General features: G+C 37.3%; 1 protein-coding gene across 1 annotated transcript in view; it reads left to right on the top strand.

Moving 5' to 3' along the window:
- Positions 1 to 26,797, top strand: part of SARDH (sarcosine dehydrogenase) — a 2,624,838-nt gene that overhangs the window by 73,797 nt on the left and 2,524,244 nt on the right. The window contains exons 4-5 of the mRNA XM_044058055.1: positions 1,478 to 1,661; positions 5,685 to 5,700. Coding sequence (XP_043913990.1) covers positions 1,478 to 1,661; positions 5,685 to 5,700 — 200 coding nt within the window. The remainder of the gene's footprint in view (positions 1 to 1,477; positions 1,662 to 5,684; positions 5,701 to 26,797) is intronic.

The following is a 26,797-nucleotide window of genomic DNA, read 5'->3' as shown; positions in this document are numbered from 1 at the left end:
AGGAGGTAGCAGCTCAAATTACCCTTGGCCCTTTGACAGCTAGGGAAGTTTGGTATGAAGGGTATGGGAGATTAGTGAAAGTAGTACAATTAGACTTTCTCAAAAAATGCAGTTTAGCCATTCTAAAAAGAAGCAGTAGTAAAAAGCACTTTTTGTGTTTTAAGTAGCCATTGAATGGCATGAAATGTTACTTGCACTACTGGCTTTCAGTCAGTCAGTTTTGTGCATGTAAAATCAATGCAGTGACAGGAGCTTTAGGAAGAAAGAAGCCTGCATAATTTAACTATTTACAGACTAGCACTGCATTTTGGGATACATAGAGGCAGACTAAACAATCCGAATTACTTCAAGATGCCAGACCCCATGTGGTCAGACTCAGAAATTATGTATAAAATATTTAAAAATCTGTAAATAGTCCCAGAGTCATATTATAATATAGGAAATGCCAAACCATGATGAAATAAACATGTTTTTTGAGTCTATGGGTACGCTTCTCCTTTAAGGCAGCACCCAACACATGTCCCTAGCCTCCATCAGTAATTGACCACTAGGTGTGCCCAAGTGCACATTTCACCCCCTCAAGACTGGCCTGCTCCAAGTGCCTGAGATGCTAATTAAGATGGAGCTGCCTGGACCTTGTTCAGAGCTCTACCCATGTACACCATTGACACAGGCTTTTGGTCATTTAACCTGTTACTAAATTACAATATCATTTTATTCTGTGTTCTTTTCTTCATGCAACATGTAGCAAATTTTTATTAACATTTATCATAGTGTTCAGTTTATAATAGAACTGTTTTTAGTAGTGCTACATGTTGTTGGTGGTTTATTTTTTAAGAACAAACTTTTATTTACTTTTATATTTGTTTTACTGAATTAGTCTGGATAATCCATTTGGACCAATATCTCCTTTGTCCACATCCACAGAGCTGTCACTTTCTTTCCCTCACCTTTTACATTTGTTGGAGCTGACTGTGAAGATTTATGGAACTGATTGTATGCTTGTAATAAACTCTTCACATGTCATAACAGAATAAGTGTTTGTGCTTTTAAGCATGTGATCAACAAAACTGCAGTTCTGTGTAGTCTTCAGGGTAAGTACCTACCAGAAGCTGTAACAGTGCATGGTATTTACTGACTCTTGTAGCACTAGGACACACTTATTTTGTGCTTGAATATAAGATGTCAATAATTTTCCCCGCAGTTAATCTTTATTCTTATTCTTCAGTTTATTGAAATCTAGATTAAATGTATAATTGGCAATGTTTTTGACCCTTGCTGGTTTTATACTTTGTCCTTAACACAACTGTAAAATACTGGGTAAAAACGTGAAAGTTATTGAAGACTTTCAGACAAGAGGCTTTGATTTAAAATTACTTTGGTACTGATTTGTAGATTCTGTGCTTTTGAAAATTACTACTGCATTATTCTTATATCTGTTGTATACTCATTGAACATTTATTTCAATTTTTGTTAGCTTGGAAAAGTTTATGGAATTGAATCCTATGTCCTATCACCAGCAGAAACTAAAGACTTGTACCCTTTAATGAATGTGGATGATCTCTATGGTACCCTTTATGTCCCTAAAGATGGAACCATGGACCCGGCAGGAACCTGTACAACCTTAGCCAGGGCTGCAGCTGCAAGAGGAGCTGTTGTAAGTGGAACAAAAAGTAAATACATTTGTATTTAGATGGAAAATGTATGCATGGTAGTATTACTTTACTGTTCATTGAAAGTGACTTAATATAATAGTTCCAGGTTTAGATGCAACAGTCCATTGTCTTAAAATGGCAGAATTATGGCATGATGTTTAGGTGAATAATTACAGGGAGAGTAGTTTCTCCAGTTTTATTTTCCTTCAGATGTCTGGCTAGAGTAAATTCACATATATGGACAGAAAAAAGAATGCTGCTGTCAACATATGCACAGGATGTGTAGCTGTAACTCAGTAAAACATGATACAATGCTTGTGGTACACTGCATCTAGGACAGTCTCCTCAAATGACACACTTGTTGAGTTGGACCCCATGCATAATCAGGATTTCCCAAAATGTCATGCATTCAGTGTTTTGGGGAGATATACTCCCTACTTTAATATAATCATTCTCTGGGGAGATATACCCCCCCCCTTAACTTGTATAATCCTCTGGGGTTGTACTGTTTATGGGAGGGGGAATACAAATTGATGTGATGTGTGGCATTCAGTGAACTGGTTCCTGACAAAATTGCCAGCACTCGGTGAAATATCTGCAGTCCTGAAATATTTTTCATTTTCTTTCATTTAAGATTCATAAACACAGATAGTTCAGGGTTAAATGCATCAGAAGTAATTTTATTTACTTTGACAAGGAATGCTAAGGTGTTGACTATACTTCTTATAAACTGATTTAAATACAGTTATTTTATCCATGCATGGTGAATGCATACACTGAAGTGTCATAGCATAAGTCCTCTGGTTTTAATTTGCCAATTTTTTAGGGCTTTTTAATGTGTTAGTGGGGAAGGGACCCCATTCCTAATTTGTGTTTTTTTTTTTTTTTTTTTTTTTTTTATTTTTACAGTTTTTATAAGATTAGTATTACTTTAATTTTTGCTGCAAGTGCTGTTAATACTCTGTGTTTGAAGATTTGTTTCCTCCTTAATTTGTGTGGTGTTTAACCAGTGCTGTAGTTTGTGTGCTTGATCTTTATTGTACTTTTTTCTTTGTTCTGTTTGATGTATTTGAGCAAATATCAGTGATCCATTTTCTGTCGCAGCCTGTAAATGTCTCAGTGGTGTTTGGCTGTCTGTGTGTGGAGGATACTGATGCTAACAACTAGGGTGGTCATTTCAGTAATACAAAGCTGCACTTGTCCTTTTGTATTTGGCTGTGTTATCTGGTTTACACTCTCGTTTTGTAACAGCTGCTACTAGGTGATTGTTTTCATCTGTTCACACGATACCAGTATTTCTGTACTACTTTCACAATGTAAATAAGCCTTGCAATATTTGATTTTTCAGTATAAAACATTTAGCTATACATGCTTTACTGTCTACTATGAGATGCACTCTCTAGCTTGTATTGTAGAATCAACATTTGTTTTGTTTAGAAGGTTCAGAAAATTTGAGAAAATGTTAAAAGTGTAGCTCATTATTTTGAGCTCCTCTTAGAAAGTCTTTAAGGCAAAAAAATTGCTTTTGGCCTTGATAAGTGTGTGGCTGTTTCACATCCATCCATCTAGGCTCTATGAATGCATCTCTATAAATGTGGGTTTCCAGTTTTATTTTTATTTTTTTTCTATTCTGGTTTTGGTCCGTATAACTGCATAATAAGCACTTTTTACCTTAGTTTATTTTAATTTGTTTTAATGTTAGTATGTGGTTATTGTTGCGTTTTGTATTAGTTGATGTCTTGAGTTCATAAGATAATGTACAAATAAAATATTAGTGTTTCCCCTGCTTCCTGTTGCTTACATCTAGGATTGTTCATCCGTGCTCTTAAAATGCAACTGATAAACCTGACTTCATATTCCAAAATAGTTTATAAAGGTTGGGCAAAATGCTGTTGCACATTCCAGGGCATTCATAGAACAGTTGCAGCTTTGTGCACAGTCTTGCCCGAGTGGTAAATTGTTTTTCTAGTCCAATGAAATATGAATACTGGTGTCATTCCAGCTTTGTCCAGTAGTTGTGCATTTTTATTTTTGCTCAGATGGTGGTAGGTATACCAGTAGTCCATTTGTATGAGAACTGTCAGTTCTGAAAGGAAGGGCACCTTCTGCATTTTGCAGTCAACAGGAGAGACATTTACAATTTATAGTTTTTCAGATTTAAAGATTACTGAATATTATGTCAGCTTGTATAAAAAGGTTTTTCTTTTATTCCTACCCACAGATATGAGGTTGGAAGACTATTAATGAGTCTTGAGCTGTATTCTAGGATTCTCAATTTATGGATATTTTTTTCGGAAACTATCCAAAGCCCTGAAATGATTGTAACTACCTGAGTTTTAAGAGTGCTAGTGTGGTCATTCCACCTCACAATCCAACAGTTATGGTATTTGAATGGTTGTGTGAAGCCCAAATTAGATGTCTGCAATATGAAAAAAATGTCTAACGACAATTTTATCCAGTGCTGAAAAATTTTGTTTGAGGCAGCTAACACACACACACACACACACACACACACACACACACACACACCAACCAGTACAGAGTTATGAAACCAGACAAGGGTGGCGGGGGGTGGGTAGTCATCATGACTAACAGACTATGCCTGTAAAATGAAAGTACTATTAAATGATGCAGAAACTTATGACAGGGTTTCTAGGTTTGATGTACACAGGGCCTATGCCAAAACTGATTGGCAGTTATATGAATTTGTGTGATGGGATAATTTCTAATGAGTTTAAATATCTTACAGTGGAGAACCCCATTATTCCCTCTATTTTGGTATCCCCAAAATTCATAAAAATGTAAATTTTCTGCCATTTAGGCCTATTGTAGCTGCTAAGGGTTCCAAAATGGAACCACTAGCATCATATAGACATCACTTGTAAGAATGTGTTGAACAATGTTCCACACATTTTAAGGGACTCTTGGCATTGGTTTGATAATATCAGGAATTTAAATTGTGGTGACGACTTTTGGTTTGTACTATAGATGTAGTCAACTTATTTTCAGTGATCCCCCACTATATTAGAATTAATAGCTTTAACAACAGTCTGGCTATGTACAGTGATTTACAACAGTCTGGCTACGTACAGTGATTTACACCATGTAAAATGAGGCCTGTTTGTGGATTTGTTAGAATTGGTATTATCCAATAATTTCATCTTGTTTGGAGAATACAACAAGCAGACGAACGGGGTTGCGATGGGTGCCAGATGTGCACCCATCTAAAACCTGGTGTTGGCAGAATGGGAACAGCAACAAGTGTTTAATTGCCTGTCAAACATACTTAAGGTACCTGAATGACATATTGATTTTGTGGAAGGGCTCAAGACAAGAGTTGGAAGATTTTATTGGTTATTTGAGTAACACTACCACTTTTTTTTAAATTTACAAGTCACATGGACAGAGAGAGGATTGAATTTTTAGATATTCTTTTGTACAGCGAGTGGCCATATACATTCGAACATTTTTTTTTTTTTTTTTTTACATTGAGAGTTGCCACCCTCAGTTTCAAAAGAAAAATGTGGTGAAGGGTCAAATGATTGGATTGTCAAGGCTTATTCATCAGGATGACTGTTTTAAATTTGAACTGCTGAAGCTTATTGACATGTTCATAAATAGAGGGTATCCAATGGATTTGCTGTTAAGTAAGGATGTCGAAATGAGAAGAACCAGTAATTTTAGACCTATTCTCTTGGATTCAAGTAGAAATGTTGGTTCATCTAATGCCATTGAGGTTAATACACTTACTAACAACTCTATGGCAATGGTGCTGGATTATGATTTGGGTAAGAAAATTCAACATTATCCAGACAGTATGGGACAGTGTATTTCCTTCAGACTTAAAAGAAGTATTGGGTCCAAGCCCAAGATTCATTAACAGTAGGGGTTCCAACTTGAAAGAGTCATTGGAAAGAGGTGTAGGGACATATAATAGCAACATCTCATGGATGGGTAAGTGTGGCACATGCAGTATTTGCAAGTTTATTAATGACTGACCTTATGTACAGATAGACAGTTACAAAAGAGCACTAAACTGCCCAGGGTACTGTAATTGCAATACTGACATGGTAGTATATGTAGCCACCTGTCTATCATGTCCAGCATTTTACGTAGGAATGACCACACTTAAATTAAGGCTACATATTTTGGAAAATAACAGGGACACAAAAAAAAGAAGCCTACAAGTGCTTTAACTGCAGTAAGATGTGTGGCAACTACAAACAGTTTATATTTTTTGTTATTGACAGGGTGCTCAAAAAAGACGTGGGAGGTGATGTTAAAACCGAGAAGAATGTCTATGGCATTTGCATCTGGATGCAACAAAAACACCAGGCATTAATGAAAAATTTCTATTGCAAGTGTTTTGAAACATCCCAGTTTTTTTAACTCGCCAAACCGGTTTATATGAAGCCGTTTATTAACAACAATTTTTTTCTGTTTTAAGATGTGGTTTTATCACAGTCTTTCTTATGCTGTCGTTTTTCTTTTTAGCAGGGGCTGGGTTAAGTGGTTAATTGGATAATTTTAATGGATGTTTTTTATATTGGCTGATTTGCCTGTTTAGGACTATAAAAGTCCTGATGTTTTTTGAGTGTAACTGATTCTGAAGAAGCCCAGTGTTATGGGTGAAAGTGCCAAGTCAGTGATTCTGCATTTACAATAAAGCTAAGGTTTTATTGAGTCACGGATCTTTTTATTCTTACTAGTGTTTTTTCATCTTGGTGGAGCAAGTGGAGGCTTACTGAATCCAGTGGTGCAGCAGAAACTCTGGGACATTGGTTTGGGTTACCAAGCTAGTGATCATAGTACTCATTAGCATGTGTGTGGAAGTATGCATAGGGTAGGCATTGTAGGCCCCCTGCTGTAATACAGATGCTTATCTCATCTAGCAAGGGGGTTAGGGCTTTAAAAAAAATCCCTGACCATGTATATTATAGCTAGGAAAGTGGAAACGGTGGTGGGTAATGAAGGGAGAGGCTCGGTGGTGAGATTGGTCATACCCTGTGTATCCTTAGGGCTGCAAATTCAGATGGCCTGGGAAAGGCCATAGAAGGCTGATCTGCACATGACTGGCACCTAACAGCATTTATACTTGTTTGGATGATGGCCCTCATCAGATTTGTTAGCCATATAATATAAGAAATACTAAAAGCTGCTCTTAGAAGTTCAGAGGGTAGACTGGTATTGCACTGCATGGTTCTGACAGCAAGATGAGATACATTTTCTGGGCCTTTGTTTATGAATTATTTAATCACGTAATATCAAGCAAATATCTGATGTATACAGTTAATACAAGAGGCTCTTATTATCTAAGTGCATGCAGTCGTGCAAGCTTGAGTGTCAAAGATCCTAGTCTTAGCAGTATATAGTTGGTAGAATGTAGTAATTATGATGGGCACTGAGAATTTGAGTAACTTGTTTTTTGTATGTTTATGTGGGTGGGGGTTCTGGACTTCTGCAAATTGCACTCAAGTTTCTTAAGCTTCAGGAGCTGTGTACAAGGTAAAAAGCAACATATTACAACTGATGTGTAACAATTTTGTCTTGTAGTATAAAGGAAAATTTTGGATTGTAACCAGGAGAAACGAGGAATATTGAGGAACTTTTAAGTATAAATTCGACTGTTTTAACTATGGTGTGAGCTTCCATCCTAGTTGATAAATGTCATGTTTTACCCATTTGTCCCACATTGTGCAAGATATTACAATACTGCACATTTTGAAGACTAAAGAATAACTGTGGCTGTAGTTTTAATACTCTTGCTTGTTGGTATTAAGTGACGCTGGGAGCCTGTTTTTTTTTTTTTTAAACCTGTTTTGCTTGATGGTTGCTTTTCTTGGCCATATGTGGATTTAGCCTTTGCAACTTGCGTTTACTCCTGAGAGTCTGGGTATGTGGTAAAACAAGTATAAATAACATTTTAACCATGCTGTGAGCTTTTTTCCTTGCTGTTGGTAAATGTTCCATATTTTTCTCAGTTGCTTCACCTTATGAGAAGTAGTGCAATCTTCCATATTTTGAATATGAAATGCTTACTATGACTGCATTTTCTGAAATTTACTTGCTTGTGCTGTGGATTTTACAGTAATGCCAAACCATACTAAACTGTCTGAAAACAGATGCTTTGGGTTAGAGTTTGAAGAATCTGCAGTTTTAATTATCCTACTTATTACAACTGCAAGTTTATAAAGTTGTCTTCTGAGACGACTTCATAGACAATTTTATAACAGCATTCAGAAAATCATAACTGCATTACTTAAAATCCTACACATCCAAAAAATAAATCCTAGAATGGGCTGTTGTGACTAAACTCTCCCTTTTGAAGGCTACCCATATCTCTGTTTGCATTTTTGTAGGATGTCTCTGATTTTGCTTCAGATATTTGCCCTGCACTTAATTTTGGTTTTCTGGTGAATCACTCACTGTTACAGTTGGTCAGTAATGCTTCTTATTCAAAAAGTGTGTATCAATACAAAACTTAACTTTCAGTGGATTTGGAGTAAAAGTATTAAACTTTGTTCCCAATTTTGTATGCTTATCCCATTATTTTTGGCTTTGTCCAGATTTCTTGACCAAATAAGCTTAAAAGATGTGATGCTACACCAAACGTTCAGATCTAAATTATTTCTGTTGGTGTTTTTAGCAAAGCAGAAACAGAGTACTAGGTAGGTCATGTTGTTGCATTTGCTCATTATGTTTTTTGTTTTTCAGTGTGGTATTTCTCCTTTGGGTGGTTTGGAAAACAAATGTATTAATTTACAGTCACAGTAGCTGAACAGGTACTGTCTTTTGGTACAGAAGACTGAGATTTCTATGCACTTGCCAGGTACTTGGATTGACTTTAAGTATTGACACTGCAGTACAGCATAAAGGGGGTGCTGCACTCCTGGGTGTGCTGTCAATTGAATGAAATGTTACTTGTAATGCAGCACAGAAGAAAAAAGTCCAACCTTCTGTTCTTGAGTTTGGGTTAATATTTTTTTTTCTACTGAGCATAGCTGTCAACCAATCGAGGACAACTCCAGAAATCAGAGGCACTTTCAAAAATATTAGTAATGTTAACTTGAGACATTGAGAAAATGTGGGAGTGTGAATTAACATGTACATTGGGAATGTGAATTAACATGTACGTTCTAAAGTACAAGAAGTCTATATAATTATTTGCATTATTTAGTAAGTGAAATTTACCAACTTTCATCCGAACTTCACTAGTTTTAGAAGGGATTAAGTGTGACAAAGCTAAAATCGGAGTCAAAATCAGGGACATTTGAGTTATGCTACTGAGTCACAAACGTCTGTGCAAGACATTTTCCCATCCTTTTTGACTTTGTAGCTACAGCCTTGACTTGTTCTGTAGAATACCACTAACACTTCATCTAAACCATAATCCTTCAGTCTGACAAATTAGTATTTGAGTGTTATGAACATTGCTAGAGTTAATAAGAATGTGGCATTCGCTTTTTTTTTTTTTTTTTTTACAAACCTCTAATCTTAAATTTTATATAAATTGTGTCATTACAGTTTATTTCAATCAGTTTTAAACATTCAGCATTACAAACCATGCAACAACTGTAGCTGCAAACATTGTAAATCACTTAAAATATATCTAGTCATTGTCAGTCAACCATTACATAGCTCATTCAGTTCCTGCCTGCATTTTAAACCTTGTTCCTCCTCTGCACTTCCCATTTTTTGTATGCAGTTTGCCCTACCCTTTTTCTAAAGATCTAGTTCAATTATGTTATCTCTGTTACTGTCTTCACAACTTCTAGTTAAGTTGGTTTAGAGACTGATTTCTGTTCTCTAGTGATTGCTTTTTTTTTGGCAGCCATCATAATTTATACCCATCAAGGCCTTACTATGTCTAGACAATACCAATTAAGTATCATAGCTCAAAAAAAAAATCATTTCCTTAGTTAAACCAATTTGCTCACCCAGCATCACAGACAGAGCAGTCTACAGGGGAATCTTTAAAGTCTGCCAACTTATTACACTCACAGAAAATATGTTCCCAGTTACCTCTTTCTTCCCCATCACATCTCCAACACTTGCTCCCTACTTGAGGAAAATTTCTTTGTAGTCTACTTGCAGTACAAAAATGCCTGGAAGTGTTTTACATGGGTAAAGATCCTAAATATTTCTTGACTTGGTTGCATATTTGGGAGATGTACATGCATCTTCCCCCATTGTTTTTGTGAATTGCAATCCAATGTCTCATACAATCCTTTTCTAACCTCCTCTAATACTTGTACTTATGCAATATTTTATATACTGTACTAATTATTCCTTTAACACCCTTGACAGGGAAGGCTATTTCTAAACTCTCTAGTCCAAATAAGTTTTTTGTCTTTCTCATTCTGTTACCTTTCTCTTCAGTTATTTGCTCCCAGTACCTTGGTTCCTTTGCCATTTTTCTCCAATAAATTCCAGCCCTCTCTTGCCTATAGTTGCATCCCTTTTGGCAGATCTCCTTAGTCCATTCCAGTGTTGGCTTAGTAGTTGGAATACTTTCTGCTACTTTATGAATGTAATATTCTGTATGATTTTATTGTTCTCCTTAAAGGTTTGCATGCCTAATCCCAGTCTCTCCTTGTATCTTGACCCCCCCCCCCATTTCATCATTATTGCTTTCCACTTTATTCAGTTTTCTGCTTGTGCTATGTATAGGAGCCTTAACTGTGTTGCTCTGAAATCGGTCAATCCCTATTCACCCTGTTCCTTTGGAAGAGTAAGCATATCCCACTTGACTATTGCCATCTTCCCCTCCCAGTTAAAAATCCTTCAGTTGTTTATTTGCTGTCCACAACTTCTTTGGTTGATAAAAATATGCTTGAGCTGTGTGTAAGAATAAAGGGACTAAAAACATTTTAACTGCTTGCATCTTACTGTTTTTGTGCATATAACTGAGTTTCTATTTTCTCAGTTTTTATATTACTTTTTGTTTAGTCTCTTCCCACGTACTCTTTGCTACCACACTGGAATCATTTTTAATCTGTACTCCTAAATACTTCATTTTATCATGTCCCCATAGGTATGGATATTGATATTGTTGAAACAATTCATATGTGGGTACATAATTTACCACTATTGCCTTTGTTTTAGCTTCATTCATTTTGTATCCCAAAAAGATTTGAAACAGTTTTCAGTATGTTCCACAGCACTGTAATGTCCCTTTGTGGTTTTGTCTGGTATAAAATGTCATGTGCAAATTTAACCAGTTTACTACCATAACAATTACATCCTTGAATTTCTGATTCTCTTATTTTCTTTGCCAGTGGTTCTTAATGTAATGCAAATAAAGGGAAGAGAGGACACCCCTGCCTGGTGTTTCTGCTGAAGCAGAGATCATCAGAGAGGACTCCACCCACTTTAATTTTCACCTCCGATCCCTCGTCTATCCTCCTAATCAGCTTTATAATTTTATCTGGGGATGAAAATGCTTCCTTTGCTCTGCTGATAAACTCCCAGCTTACTCTGTCAAATGCTTTCTCTGCTTTAAGAATCGCCAACAGCATGGACATTTTCTTGCATTCTGCTTACCACTGGATCATCAGTATTCTCTTAATGTCAAATGTTTGCTTCCCCTCCACAAAATCGCACTGACCCATGTCTGTCAACTTTGGCATCACTTTATTTTTTTAGTTTAGGATTGAAATGTGCTTCTATGAAGCTGGATCTTTACCTATAGATATTACAGCTACTGCCACTTTCTTTGAGGATGTTGGTACTTCTCCTCTTAAAATACTGTTAAACAAAACCTTCTGGATCTTTATCAAATTTTCCCTCCTAGCTTCCAAACATCCACAGGCATACCATCTATTCCTGAGGACTTTCCTGTAGATTGGATATACCTCACCATTTTTATCTCGTCTCCTATCCTAACTGTTGGCAATTGAGCCTCATTTACTTTTAACCTTGGCATATTTAATTCTTCTATAAACATTTCCATTTGTACCTTTTCTTGCTTTCCATATTGTTTTGCTTTATACAGACTTTCATAGAATTTCTGAAGTATTTTTAATACTTAAACAGGATATGTTATCTTCCTTGTTATAGGCTTCCTTAACTGGGTGATCACCCCTTCTACTTTCTGTTGCCGGAGTTGTTGTGCTAAAAGTTTGTGTTTTTAGAGTTATCAAAAAAAAAAAAAAAAAAAAAAAAAGTTGCTGAACTGGTATCTTATAAACTTGTGCATGTTATCGAGGTAATCACTTATTTTCTGGTTAGCATTCTGCAGTTGCCCTTCTATGAGATTCCCCTAGTTTGCAATACTTTACCATTTGTCAATCCCTCTAAATAATTTACTTAACTGTATCTCCCTTTTATTTCCATACTATTTTTCAACTCCACTTTAATTTTATCCCACTCCCTAGCTATATTTTCAGAAGAAATTTCTATTGTCTTTAATAAGTCCTGAATAATTTCCACTACCCATTCCTTAAATTCCTCCCTGTTCAGCAGATAGGTGGGAAAGCACCAGTGTCTCATTATTTCATTACCCTGTTTTTAGTTTAATTATTGGCACATGATCTGAAATAGTTGGTTATTGTGTGCATATCAAGACCTTCAATTAAATGTACACATCCCTATGTAATGTCAATTCTGTCTAGCCTAGTTCAGTTTTTTATCTTTGGGAATAAAATGCAATTTCACTCAACTCCATGCCAAATATTTCATAAATTTCTTTTAAAATCTACAATGCTTTGTTGTTTTTCCCTTCTGCGGCCCCACAGATGCATCTTCACTATAGAAAATCAAATTCCAGTCCCCAGCTATAAGTAATATTTCTTGCTGAAAGCTGATTTTTCTCCCAGAATTTTCTTAAGCTCCGTTATAGCAGTTTTGGTGGAATGTAAATGCATGTCAGTGTAATCCTCCTTCCTTGCCAGTAGCGCCTAAGTACTTTTTTTTTTTTTTTTTTTTTTTATCCTCTTCTGTTACTGTTGGAGCTCATCTTGCAATTAATAAAAATACTCCTCATTTCCTTTGCCCCTGGAATTCCACTGAATAACTACCCTGAAAATATTTTTCAGTTTGCATGTTTGCTTCTTTCCAAGTGTGTCCCCTGTAGCATAGCTATTTGCACTGTACATTTAATATAGTTCACTACGCTATTTTTTATCCGTGAGACCATTAATGTTTAAAGAAATCCTAGAAAGTATCATGTTGAGAGATTATTTATCCTACCTTTTATGTACAACAACTTTTTTGTTAAATGTACTGTTTGGCAAGTTAATCTTTTTTTTTATACAGTTTCTTGTTCTCTCCATTTGAGCCTATGTTGCATCTTAACAGAACTTCTTATTTTATTTAAAACCCTCAAACAAAAATGCACGCACATACCCAATACCCCTCTAAAACCTATTGACTAATAATGATGCACACATCTATGTACATCTTCAGATATTGAAACTTTACCCTCCTAATAGGAACAAATGTTCTAAACTGACAGCCACACACACACACACATGCAGACTCGAGTTAACCTAAAAGAAAGGTTATCCATGGTAAAATGGCATAGCATGTGGTTCTATTAAGTGCCATCTGGCTTTATCATCTCGGCTGGCAAAATATCTGAATGCTTTCAGAAAACATTTTCTGCAAGCCATTTCCCTTTTATCAGATTGTCTGCTAAGTCTATAACTAGACACAAGTACTTGTTCAATATTCTTTTTCATGTACTTGCATTCTCTTGAAACTTATTTCTTCATTAAGCTAATGGTTTAAACCCAGACATTCCCCTATGCAAGAATGAGAAAAAGCATATGTTTTTCTTTTGTCATGCTCTTTTAACCAGATTTTTAAGTTTTTTACATTGCAGTACTTACATTTCTTAAAAATAAGAGAGAGAGAAAGGATAAAGAAAAAAAAAACATTTATATTAGTATCCCCACTACATTTAAAAATAACAGAAAAAAAAGCTTTAACATGCAAAGAAAATCATGGACCATTAAAATAGTATTGTTAACTGTAAAACATTTTTTTATTCTTAACTTTCTCCCTTCTCCTCCCCTCTCCTAAGTATTTTTCCAAACATTAATGAAATGAAGTAGGGCATATACTTTAGAGTCCTCTGAAAGATTAACAAAGTCCATTATTTCCTAATTTTCTTGTTCTATTCCTGTTCATCTGCATCTCCCAAACCCTGTCTCTGCTTCTTTTCCAATGTACTCTGGTCTTCTAGTCAACTCTTGTGCTTTTTTCCCTTTCTTAAGCATTTTCCAGTGAAACGCTGGAAAGGGGTTCTCTGGCACATTCTCTCTCTTTCTCTCCTGTTTCACAGCTCACTTTTTGTTGGACAAACTTTTTCTTCCTTTAACATGTACTTCATTAAAAAATTTTGTTCCTCCAGGGAAGGCGATTTTGTTTCATCACAACATGGATAGTGTTGTTGTATATGCTTAAGGATATGATTTAGAGTAACATTATGCTAGTTATGCATTTATGGATGAGGAAAGCATGTAGCATGGGAGATACAGTCCATAGTTAATATCATGGATACTGCTAAGGATATGATATGAAATGAATATGTATCATAATGGTAGAGCTGAGGAATAAGGGAAGTTGCCAGTAACTGCATACAAGTCATCCATCTTCATGACATAGAAGGCTGAAGTCCTGACTGCAGTCCATGCTTTGCACTGAGGAAGATGGATCGGGTGAGGGAAGAAAATGTTGGCAGAGCCTGCTTGCATCCCTCTGGGGGAAGGATTTGAGGTTATATGCCTGGGTGAAGTCCAAGTAGCAGAATCCCTGGTCATCATACTTAAGTGCTGTCTAGAAGGGGGCATTGCTGCTTGCATGTGAGCTTACAAAGAATGGGGCACATTCATTAAGCTGTTTGGATGCTATGGGCACTGGGAGCTGTTAAGGCTAAAATTAAAACCTACTCCATCTGCACATATGGCTGTGCCTCTCATGGTTCACTAGATTCTCACCTTAGGACAAAAATAAACTGTATAATTTCTACCAGGGGAACTAATGGTTATTCCACAACTAATAGTTATTCCACCTCTCAACCACTCTAATGGTCATTGGAGGATATTTTAAAACAAAAAATTATATGTAATTTCGTGACTATTTTGCATGGATGATAATTGGAGATGTTAAGTAATGGTGCAGATATGTAGGATTTTGTAGCCTCCATAATGGAACAGAGATTAGATATGCTTTACAGATGATTTGGAAGGAAATATGGAAGGATAATGAATATTGAGACCATTATTTAAAGAGTAAGTGTGGGAGACAGTTGTGCTAATTTGCTTTAAAAGGTAAGCTTAAAATGCAGAGGTCCTTAAAAATGTTACAGAACTTGAGGTGCTTTTAGTGATTGTTTACAACCAACATTTGTGAGACTAAGTAGATTGTACTTGGCTGGCTTGTTGGTTTTCTGGTGGCAGATTAAGTGAAATAGCTGAAGATGGCAGGACTTAGAATGGCTGACAAATTTAATGTTATGTGGTGATGTATGAATAACAGTTGTGTAGCTTTTTATAATATGTACTTTGTATGCCCTGGCGGTAATAATTTCTTATAGTGATTATCCTTGAAATAGATTGAACATATTCTGACAACAATTTGATTTAAAATAATTTTGGAAAGTGTGCGTGTGTTTGCTATTGGTACTTGTCTCAAAATATGGTCCACTTTTATGCAAGGTTTTCCAATTTCCAGGATTTGTTAATCTCCTCCTTTGCTTTGTTTTTGATTGTGTTTTGTCAGCAGGTCTCGCTTCTGTTCAGAGAAACCTTCTGAAAGTTCTTGGGAGGCATGCATTTAATCCAGTCCTACAGCTATAGCTACAGTGACTTTGAATTATGTCTTGGGGATGAGGCATTTTAGAGATCAGTCTTTTTACAAAACAATCAAGTTCTTCCTCTGTTCCTGCTTTATTGGCAGCCTGATAATGGTGACTGAACTTGTCCCCCTTTTCTCTTGTATTTTTTTCTGCTTTCCCAATGATGGAAACATTTTCTGATGAAATTTAGTCATTTGATTATAGGTTCATAGTTGTATACTAGGCTAATGACCACTAGGGTCAAGAATCTAAGAGAAAATAAACCACAAATAGAGAGAAGAAAACACTGACTGAGAAGAATCCAGCAGCTGTTCAGCAAAAAAAAAAAAAAAACAGTTCAAGCTCCAGCATTGCTGTAAGGCATGACTTCAAGTAATCGAGAGGAATAAAGAACTCATAGAGCGGATTATACGCACCTCCATTGTTTCATTTATTTTAAACTCTAATAGCAAAAGGCTGGAAAAAATGGAAAAAGAAAGAGGCCAAGGCCTCTAATAGTAAAGATCCAGTTCTACCAGTAGAAAGCGTTGATTCTGACAAGACTGGTAGAACAACAAAGTACTGAAAGTTGGAGATTTTAGTGTTTGTGGAAAATTACTCTGTACACCAGGTAGAATAGGAAATTTATTGCAGCAATCAAGGAATGTAAAGAGGCAGGTCTAAGGTTGAAGCTGCTGTGTTCAGCTATCTAAAGAATATTTTTTTTTTCTTGGAGGGTCAGGCATTTTTTGATGCAGAACATGCTGAGGGGAAAAAATTGTCCAAAAAGTGAGCTATCTAACAGAAGGGGACCCTGCTGTTTTGTCTTCTGATGATAAAGCACACAGAGACTGACAGGGAAATCTTTTCCAGTGTTCCAAAGGAAAATACTTGAGAGATACAGAAAAGTACAGGAGTTGATTAGAAGAATCGTGAATATGTTGAAATGAGCCAGAGGCTGGAGTTGGGAGATTGAGATCAACAGGAAGAAAGCCAGCAATTTGAAAATAAATGAATAAATGTGAGATTACAAAGCATCACAGTTGTGAAAGTTGACTGAACAAGAAAACCTGGAAGTACTTGATTTTTTTGACTGTTAAACTTGTAGGGGACTTCAAAGGGACTGCAAAACATATGTCCTTAATGTCTGGGAGAACAGTAAGGAGAGAGGAAAGAGTAACCAAGTAAAACATTTTTGTTCTTAATGGTATTTTTATAAAACATGACACATTCTACAGGCTGCATAGTACAGCTTTTCAGTTATATTCTGTTTACAGGGATACTGGAGTAAGCAGGTACCCTTTTTTCCTTTTTTATTTTTAAGAAATCTAGGCACTACAATGTAAATACAGAAGAAAGGCAGGACAATAGGATGTTTATTATAATAGGTTATAATCGTGGGTTGTTGAGATGAGGGACGACAGGCTGTGAAAGTGTTCAGATGACAATAGAAGTAAAACTGATGTGCTTTTTTTTTTTTTCTTTTGGATAGGGCAGTAACTGGAATAAGGCCCTTGGCTTTACCTAACAAGTTTTAAGTGGAAGCAAGTAAAGGAATACTGAATGTAATGAAAAGCTTTCATTTAACAAATGTTCACAGTGCAACATGAGAAGCTTGTAGCTGAAAAAACTGTGCATCTGGTTCTCATTTTTCTATGCAGAAAAGCTGATTAAGAGGGCAATAAAAAAACAAATACTTTTTCTTTCAATGGCTAAAAAGTCCTCTACATCTGGGAGAGGAATAAAGATGAGACAAAAAGACATCACTTGGTGTAAGTAAAAGCACAGGCTGTACCATGCATCTTGGCATGGATAACCTTTATTATAAGTCAAGTAAAGCCTGGGAGTGCAACTGTCAATATGGGATCATTGTTCCTATTAGGATAGTTGAACTTCATTATTTGAAGATGCTCATAGTTTTGGGTGTTTGTATTAAGTGAATGTTATGGAGGTGTTCTTCGGAGAGACTTTGAAGGTTTTCATTAAAATAAAAATATTCTTAAGATGTGACATAGGTTCAAATGGCTATGACAAGAAACAACTTGCCAAACAGTGCATGCCACACACAAGCTGAAACTACACATTAAAAACTGTTTTACATAACAGGTGGGAATAATTTCTTATAATAGCAACACTTTCCATATTATCCTTTTAATGTGTATAGTCTGTTGGGTATATACAAAAAGAGTAGTAAACTAGATTTAGAAATGCAGTGTGTAAATGTCAATTCTACAGGAGGCCCATTTGGAAAGAATTCAGCATGTTAATTTGATAGAGGATTTCAGGATGGTTATTTAGTGGAATATCTGGGACAAAGGAAAAGAGGAATAACTGTATTAATTGCTAGAAGAGTTCCAACAGTGATGGGAGGGGAAAAAGATGGTAGTAGATTTGTAATAGTAAAGGGTTACTGGCAAGGGAGGAGGATTATGTTGGCGTGTTTGGTCTACCTACAACTTCTACGATGGAGCTTTAAAAAAATTCTGGGGAAAATCAGCTTTCAGCAGGAAATATTACATACAGATGGGGGTTTGAGTTTGATTTGCAACAGTGAGGTTGTGTTTGGGGAGGCCTAGAAGGGGAAATGTAACAAAAGAGGAAAGCTTTTTGATGAGGAAATTTATAAAGTGTGTGGTATGGAAGATATGAATTTAGTAGCAGGAGCTCTGAGAATTTATATATTCCCCAAGGTTATAAACTGGGCTAGGCTAGACCAATTTCATGTGAACACATGCATTTGACTGAAAGTTTTGATATGCATGCAGTATTTCAGATCATGTGCCAATAATAATGCAGAGTAACTAAGTAAAAAAAAAGACACTGGCAGTTCCCCACCTATGTTAAACAGGAATGTAAGGAATGGGCAGAGGAAATTATTCGGGAGTTATTAGGGAAGATTTCTATCTTTAGAAAATATAGCTAGGAAGTGGGACAAAATTAGTTTAAAATACGGTAGAAATGAAAGGAAAAAGATGCAGGTTAAGAAGTAAAAAGAATATTTTAGTGACTGTTTAAAGGATAAAATATTGCAGAATAGGAGGAAACTTCCTGAGCAAGAAGAGGTGCAACTACAGACTGCTAGGGAGAAAATAGGGACTACCTGTGTAATGTGCATGTGTTTAGAAAGATACTGTTAAGCAACTGTTTTTGATAGCTACAGAGCACCAAAGCTTTTATCGCAAATCCTCGGGTAACAAAGTAGAAGGGTTGTTACCAAACTTGGAGTTTATAACAAGGAAAACTATCAGAGATCATGGTGGTAGGAATATTTCAAACATTTTATAAGTAGCTGTATAAAATATGGAAATCCATAAATGTTTCAATTGTACTTTTGCTTGAAGAATTAAATATGCCAAAGTTAGAAGTAGAAACCACAATTGGAGGAGATTAGATAAAAATGGTGATGCATGATCAATTTACAGGAAAGTCTCCAGGAATAGATGGTATTCTGTGCAAGTTTGGAAGCTAGGAGTGAAGAAAGTGATACAGATATGGAAGGTTTTATTTAGTTTCAGTATTTTAAAAGTACCACCAACTTCCAGGAAGAAAGCTGTGGTGACTAACACCTAAAGATGATAGACCCATTAGTCCCAGCTTCATGTAGGCCCATTTAAACCATGATGGTAAAATGTTTGTCTATATAACAGCTAAAAGAATGGCAAAGATAATGCCAAAATTGTGGTTTTGTGAAGTGGAGCAAACATTTGACAACTTTAACAGAACAATGATGATCCAGAGGGAAGCAGAATGCAAGCAGATACACTACTGTTGTTGGTAGGACTTGATGCAGAGAAAGCATTTAACACAGTAGGCTGGGATTTTGAGTAAGGGCAATGGAAACATTTAATTTGTCACTAAGGTTTAATTAGGATATGTGAGAGATCAAAGGTGAAAATTAAAGTGAGTGGGGGTCCTTTTTGATAAGTTCTGTTTGACTACAGGAACCAGACAGTGGTGCTCTCTCTCCCCATTTTTTGTTAAATTTAGAACCACTGGCAAAGAAAATAAGGTACTTAGAAATTCAAGGATATAATTGGTATGTTGATCAAAAGTCCGTTCTATTAACTGATGCTATTATTTTGTACCTGATAAAACCAGAAAAGAATATTTCAATGTTGTGGACCATTTTGAGATGGTTTCATGTCTCTTCAGGATGCAAAATTTAAGCAGCAGCAGTAAACTACATACCCCCATACACATTGGTTCAGCATACCCATATTTATGGGGGCATGATAAAATGAAGTGCTTAGTATGGGTTAAAAATGATTTTATGGCAGCTAAGGATATGTGAGAAGAGACTAAACAAAAGGGTAATACAAAAGAAAATGAGAAATTGGAACTTTTTTATGGATATGAATAGCCAGATACAAGCAGTGAAGCAGTGACAATGTTTTAGTCCATTTTGTTTTGTACTCAGCTCTGGCATATTTTTTATCAACCAGAGGAGAAGTTGTGAATAACAATTTAAAATCCTTCTGCTCCTTATCTGGGAGCATAAAAGGACAAGAGTGAAATGGGATAAGCTTTTATTTATTATTTTATTTATTTTACATTTGTTTACCAGGAGTGTCCACTGGGGAGGAGTGAGACCATTTTCAGTGGAGGCCTGGGGAGAAAAGCTCCAAATACATTTATTAACAAATAATCAGAAAAATCTTTAACAAATGAACAGAACATATTGTTCTTTGCAACAGGTTCAGACATACAGTTAGGTAACCGATTGAGGTTATAAAGCAAATTTAAGAAAATGCAGGCATTGTGCATTTTTGAAGTTATAGCAGTCATGACCGACTATGAATAGTTGTAGTTTGAGTACCATAACAGTCTGGCAGGCATAGCAGTGGATAAACAGAGTATGGTTACAGTTTTGCTAATAGAGCAGTTTGGAAGGGGTCAGTTAATGTGAGGTGTGGAGCAGGAGCATTGCCACTGAGTAACTAGATGTGAATGGAGGCCATCTTTGAAAGACCTGGCATTACTGGTGGCTCTGAGTGATATAGGGAGTGAGTTCCAGAGTTTGGCAATACAGAAAGAATGGAGTGCTTGTCCAGCAGGGAGTGCAGGTTTTTGGACGAGTAGCAAGGTTTCATTTTGTGATGTGGTCTGTTTGGGTGGTGTTGAGTTAATGTGGAGGTAAGGGCTGGTCAGTCAAGGGGTTTATAGATAATTTTATGGGCTGTTGAAAATTGCTGATGAGTGAGATATTGATGTAGCTGAAGCCATTTGAGTGTGTGCAGTGAGGAACCATGATGGGAAGAGTAGGTGGCATTTAGTTGCAAACTTTGCTGTTTTTAACAGGTTTCCATTTTATTTTAGTGCTGTGCTAATGTTGGTACGGACGGGGGTGCCATATAGTAAGGAAAGGGTAGTAGAAAGGTAGCGGCCAAGGTTTGTTTGGTGTTAGGGCTGAGGAAGTGTTTATGCCTATAGAGTGTTCCCAACTTCTGATGGGTCTTTTTTATGTTATTGTAGATGTGCTGGTCGAAGGTTAAGCTTTCGTCTATGGTGACACCTAGCAGTTTAGTGTGTGTGACCATTTCTAGAGTGGTTTTGTTTAATGCGTAGATTTTGAAGTTTTGTTTTTATAGTGGTGTTTTCTATTTAGGGGAGAAGAAGTTTGGTTTTGTTTGGGATGAGTGCGAGATGATTTAGTCATCCAGCTTTCTATAGAGGAGAATGCTTGCTGTGTGTGTGAGTAGTTCAGGTATGGTTTGGGATGAGGAAATTTATAGTGGAGTCATCTGCATATTGAATAAGTGAATTGTTAGGGACATGAGTGAAAGTCATTAATGAATATACTGAAAAGCAGTGGGCCTAATGTGGATCCTTGAACTCATTTAGGGGTGTCAAGGAATGATGAGGTAGATGCACGCCATCTAGTGGATTGTTTTCTATTGGATAGGTAGTTGGAAAACCAGAGCAGAGTTGGTGGGGGCAGGTTCAGAGCTGAGAGCTTTGAGAGAAGTAGAGAGTGGGAAATGGTGTCTAATGCCTTGGACAAATCCAGGAATAGAGAGAGTAGACAAAATTCCCTTCATTGCATGCTTGAACAGTATTTTGTAAAGGATAGGAGAGCAGTGGTAGTACTATGAGCAGGGCAGAAACCATGTTGAAAGGAAAGAGATTATTGTGTAAAAGGTATTGCTGGAGCTGGGAGTTTATGCATTTTTCTAAGATTTTAGAGATTGGTGACAATATAACTATGGGATGGAAGTTTGAGGTATCTGTATTATTACCACCTTTATGTAGGGGAAGAATGTAGGCTTTCTTCCAGATGGTGGGGTATATAGGATTCCTGAATTGACCTGTTCAGGAGTATGCTAATGGGGTGCAAGATATGGCTGGAGCTGAAATTTTTAGGTTTTCTGAGAGTAGGTTGTCAGGGGCATTGCTTCCTGGTTTCATTTTAAGCAGGAGTTTGTTTATAGTAGACGTTGGGATTGGAGAGAGAAAATTTGGTAGTGGATGGATCTTCTGGGTGGTTTTAGTTTGTGGAGGGCTTGGTTTGAGAAGGTGGGGGTGGAAATGTGGCAGTTAGTTTGGCTGTAGTTTCAACAAAGTATGTGTTTAAAGATTGTGGCAATTTCTAGGGGTGTTTTTTCGGGGTGTGGACAATTACTTTTTGAGGCAGGGTTTAATAGTGTAGATATTGAGGCCCAAAATTGCTTTGGGTTTTGTTTGAAATTGCACTGCAATTTTGATATGATTCTTTTTGTCGTTGATAACTAGACGTTTGACTTTATTGCAATGGTGCCTGTACTGTTGGCTGTCGAGAGATTGGCAGTTGTATGCCGTTTTTTCCAGGCTTTGTCTCTTGCGACCATGGCCTGCTTGGTACATTTTAAGAGCCAGATACAGGTTTTTGTTTTTACCCTTTTGCATCGCAAAAGAGCATGATAGTTTTGGACTTTAGGAAGGGTGACTTAAGGAATTCAACCGCTTCATCTCGAAGAAGGGTTTTTAGTATGTTCCAGTTTATAGATTTTAGATGGTCAATAAAAATGTCTTGGTTGAAGTTTAGTAAGGCTTTGCCGTAGTATACAATGATGTTGGTTGGGTAGTTGGGATATCTCACGTATGGCATAGTCTGGGTTGTGGTCACTGATATTGCAGTGAAGGGTCCCTGTTTTGGAGAACTTGTTGGGGTCAGAAACAAGGATCCAGTCTATGATTGAGCCACTATTGTTGTTAGATGATCTGGTTATATCTGTGATTACTTGGGTAAAGTTGTAGAGGTCGATATCGGGAGGTTAAGGAGCTGTTTACCTGACTGGGCCAATTTATATTCACATCACCGAGTATGATTGCTTCGTTGTTAATTTTTGAGGAGATCCAAGCTAAGATCTCCAAGAAGTGGGGTATTATTTCCTTGGGTAGGTACAATGTAATACATATGCTAATAAGTTTAGGAAAGTGATTAGTATTTCAGTATTTGAGAATTGGGATATTGGAGATGAATAGGCGGTAATGGAAAGTCTATGTGGAAAAATAAGGTAATGCTGACTCCTTTTTTTGTGCTGTCTGTCTGCTCTGAGGCAGGAGTAACTGGGTGGGAGGAATTCGGGGTCTCTGACATATTGTTTTAGCCAAGTTTCAGTAGTGGCAAGTATGTCTGGTTTTAGTTTGTTGTATCCAAGCATGGAATTCTGGAATTTTATTCCTAATGCTTTGGAGATTAATAGTGTTGAATTGTAGTGATCCAAGGGAATTATTGTTGGGGGTAGTGGGACTGAGTCCCGGGTTTTGGTGAGTATTTCCACATATAGAGAGAGCAAGTTTAGTGATAGGGGGCGTTAGCAAAGGTTGTTTATGTGCCAAGTAAGACTAATGTATGTATGCTAATGTGAATGAGGATAGGTGGTTAGAAGTTGTTTGTTTAAAGAGGAAAATGGGGTGAGGTTGAATAAGGCTTGGAAATATGTTAGAGTAGGAGGTTAAAGTTGGAGTGTGTATATTGGTGATTGGTGTAGTGTTGGGAGATAGATGAGCTGAGTTTAGGGATGTTAGGTTTGTCAGTATTAATGTTAGTGTTGGATGGTATGGAGAGCAGTGGGGAAGAGATGTAGTATTTGCATGGGCGAGAGACTGAGTTGGGTGTATACGTTGAGTGTTAGGGGAGGGATATGTAAATGTAGGGTGTGTGGAGTGGGTTGGTAGTAAGGAGGGTGTGTGTTTTAGGAGAGCGAAAATGAGGTCAGATGTAGGTAATGGGGGGTGGGGTGTATAGACGTATAAATGTAATTGATGTGGGGGTGGGAATGGGGGTAGGGTAGCGGATTGAGCCAGAAAGGCGAATGGAGCAGCTAGAGACAAGTAAAGGAAGAATCCAAGTCCAGAAAAAAAAAACAGAGGAGGGAAAGGTAGGTTTGGAGAAGAAAGTATGTAGGAGGGGAGGAAGGAAGTTTGTAGTGGTGGGTGATAGGGAGAAAGATAAGGAGATGCATGGAGGTAAAGGAACTATTGATGGCGGGCTATAGCAGAATAGTCAGGGTGGTTAAATTATTTTCTGCTAAAGGAAATATAAGAGTGGGTACAGGCTGCAATCTGGTGGACAAGTCTGTATTTGCAGCACTGACCACAGTGAGCGTTCCCGAGATAGGGGAGAAAACGGAGGAAAGTTTGGCTACTAGTAAAAGCTGGGATAAGGGTAAGTATGGGGGGCAGTGTTAGGAGGGTTTGACTGCTGGCTGTCCTGATGGGATGCATGCACTAACCACCTAGTAGGGTTAAGGCACCATTAGTTATTTAAATTAAAGCAAGTTTCAAACACACGTACTTTCTTGATTGCCTTGGTTAATGAAATAAATGAAGGGGGAGTTTGGTAATTTCTTGTACTGGGGATGAGGTAGTGTTTTTTTAGGGAGAGGCTTATTTCCTTAGTTGTCCAGCAGGGCTCGGATAAGAGGTAGATCTAGTACAAAAGGCTGGAGAAAGGCTACAGAGGGAGTAAAAGGGTGAATTTGCAAGTTATAGGTGACCAAACCAGTAATGCATCAACAGTAAGTCATATTTACAATTAAACCAGTAGTATTAGCACACCATCTGTATAAATTTTAGCTGCGTTGTATGTACCAAGCTGAAAACTAGCAGTAAAATACCACTTTGGACAAGTTATGTATTGCTGTAATACTGTTAGGACCGTTAGGCACATTAACACGCTAGTGCAGTGTAAACTCTCATAATCAGATGTAGTACTAGCCCGAGACTAACATTAAGTGTTTAAAATAGTAACTGCCAACACAAATATGTTAGACCCAGGAAGATGCACTGTTCTACATTAATAAAACAAGGAGCTCAGTAACTGAGCCATAATGTGTTACAGTAGCAAACAGATGCATAAATGAGTTACTGATTTCAGCTACATGTACATACGCTCGCTATTCACAGGATATCAAATACAATTACATAGTAAGTTATTGCATTCCAAAAACATGATTCCAAGAGTATTGTTAGTAGAGATAAGAGGGTAGGAGTGCTTATTATTTAAGAGCAGACAGTTTGGCATTTGTTTTGAAAAAAGACAGCCTGCAATGCTTAAACAGCACAAAAATGCAGAGAGCTTGTGCTTACGTGACAATGACAAGACACAACAGTTGAAAAACAGGAAAAAAAACTACTAGGAGGTTAACACGCTGGGGCAGGGGACACGCAGCAGCCGAGAGTAATGCAGGGTGTTTCAAGATGGTGCCCTGTGAGTATGGGTGCTTATGATACGTCTGGGGTGGATATTGCATGAGAGGGGGGGAGATGATGAGGTGAGTGCAGGTAATGACCAGAGTAGCACCGTCCTCGAGGGGCAAAGAGTAGCACTGTCCTCGAGGGGCGAAGAGATGGGGTTCAGCTTCTGTAGGGAGCTTAACCAGGACCAGTGGTGGAGGAGGGGGATCAGTGGGGAAGGGAAGGGGTTGTGGAAGAGAAGGGCTTCGAGGTGTACAAAGAGCAAAGAAAAGTGATGGTGCAGTGGGGAAAGAGCGAGACAATCAGATATAGGTAGAGATGAGAGAAAAGTGAAGGAAGAATCCAAGTCCAGAAAACATTCAGAGGAAAGGTATGTTTGGAGAAGAAAATATGCAGGAGGGGAGGAAGGAAGTTGTAGTGGTGGGTGATGGGGAGAAGGATAAGGAGATGCACGGAGGTAAAGGGACTATTGACGGCAGGCTATAGTAGAATAGTAAAGGTGGTTAAATTATTTTTCTGCTAAAGGGAATATTAAGAGTGGGTACAGGCTGGTATCTAGTGGACAAATCTATTTGCAGCACAGACCACAGTGAGTGTTTCCGAGATAGGGGAGAAAACAGAGAGAGGAAAGTTTGGCTGCTAGTAAAAGCTGGGATAGGGAAAAGTATGGGGGGGGCAGTGTTAGGAGGGTTTGGCTGATGGCGGTCCTGATGGGACGCATGCACTAACCACCTAGTAGGGTTAAGGCACCATTACTTATTTAATTAAAGCAAGTTTCAAATGCACATGCTTTCTGGATTCCCTTGATTAAGGAAATAAATAGAGGGAGTTGTTTGGCTCTTTCTTGTACTGGGGATGAGGTACAGAGTTCTTTTAGGGAGAGGCTTATTTCCTTAGTTGTCCAGAAGGGCTCGGATAAGAGGTAGATGTAGTACAAAAGGCTGGAGAAAGGTTTCTTGATTCCCTTGGTTAAGGAAATAATGAGGGAGTTGTTTTCTTTCTTGTACTGGGGATGATGCTGATACTTCCAATAGAACAGGGTTTAGGATAATCTGATTTGAAGAGATATTTTGGAGCTACACAGTTAAGGCTCCTGTATAGCAAAAGTAGAAAGCTATCATTCGATGTGGAAAGGGACGATAAAAGATGGGGGGAGGCTCAAGAAATAGTCTGAGATTTTTGGATGCAGATCCTTAAGAGAGTAACAGTAACCATATAAATATTGTATTCAGAAATTATCAGAAAGTATCCTAAGAACTAAGGAAACCTGGGAATGGAGAAAGGAAATTCTGCCAATAGGAGTGACTAGAATTTAGGTGTACAGAGAATAGACAACTGGGGGCTGGAATTTACTGGAGAAAACTAGCAAAGGAGCAAATACCTTCTGAGGTAAAGGTTATAGAATGGTAAGAGGCCAGCAATACAATTGGACTGCAGGCTAGAGATTGCCTTCCCTGCCAAAGATTGATATGGGCGTATAGGCAAAAAAAAAAAAAAATAGGTGATCCTAAGTGAAAGACCTGTGCTGGTACGGTTGCATTTTTAAAATTTTTAAAATTTTTTTTTTTTTTTTAGAATTTTAGAGCAGAAGATGCTGTTCAATTAATAATTAGTAGGGCATATAAAATATTACATGATTACTACAAGAATTGGAGTAGGTTAGAAAGGGTTTGGAAGAGAATGG

This window comes from Protopterus annectens, chromosome 16.part0 (genome assembly GCF_019279795.1).
Source record: "Protopterus annectens isolate FY-2018-M chromosome 16.part0, PAN1.0, whole genome shotgun sequence".
NCBI lineage: Eukaryota > Metazoa > Chordata > Ceratodontiformes > Protopteridae > Protopterus > Protopterus annectens.
The sequence above is the reverse complement of the archived record's forward strand: the minus strand, read 5'-3'. Positions and strand labels throughout refer to the sequence as shown.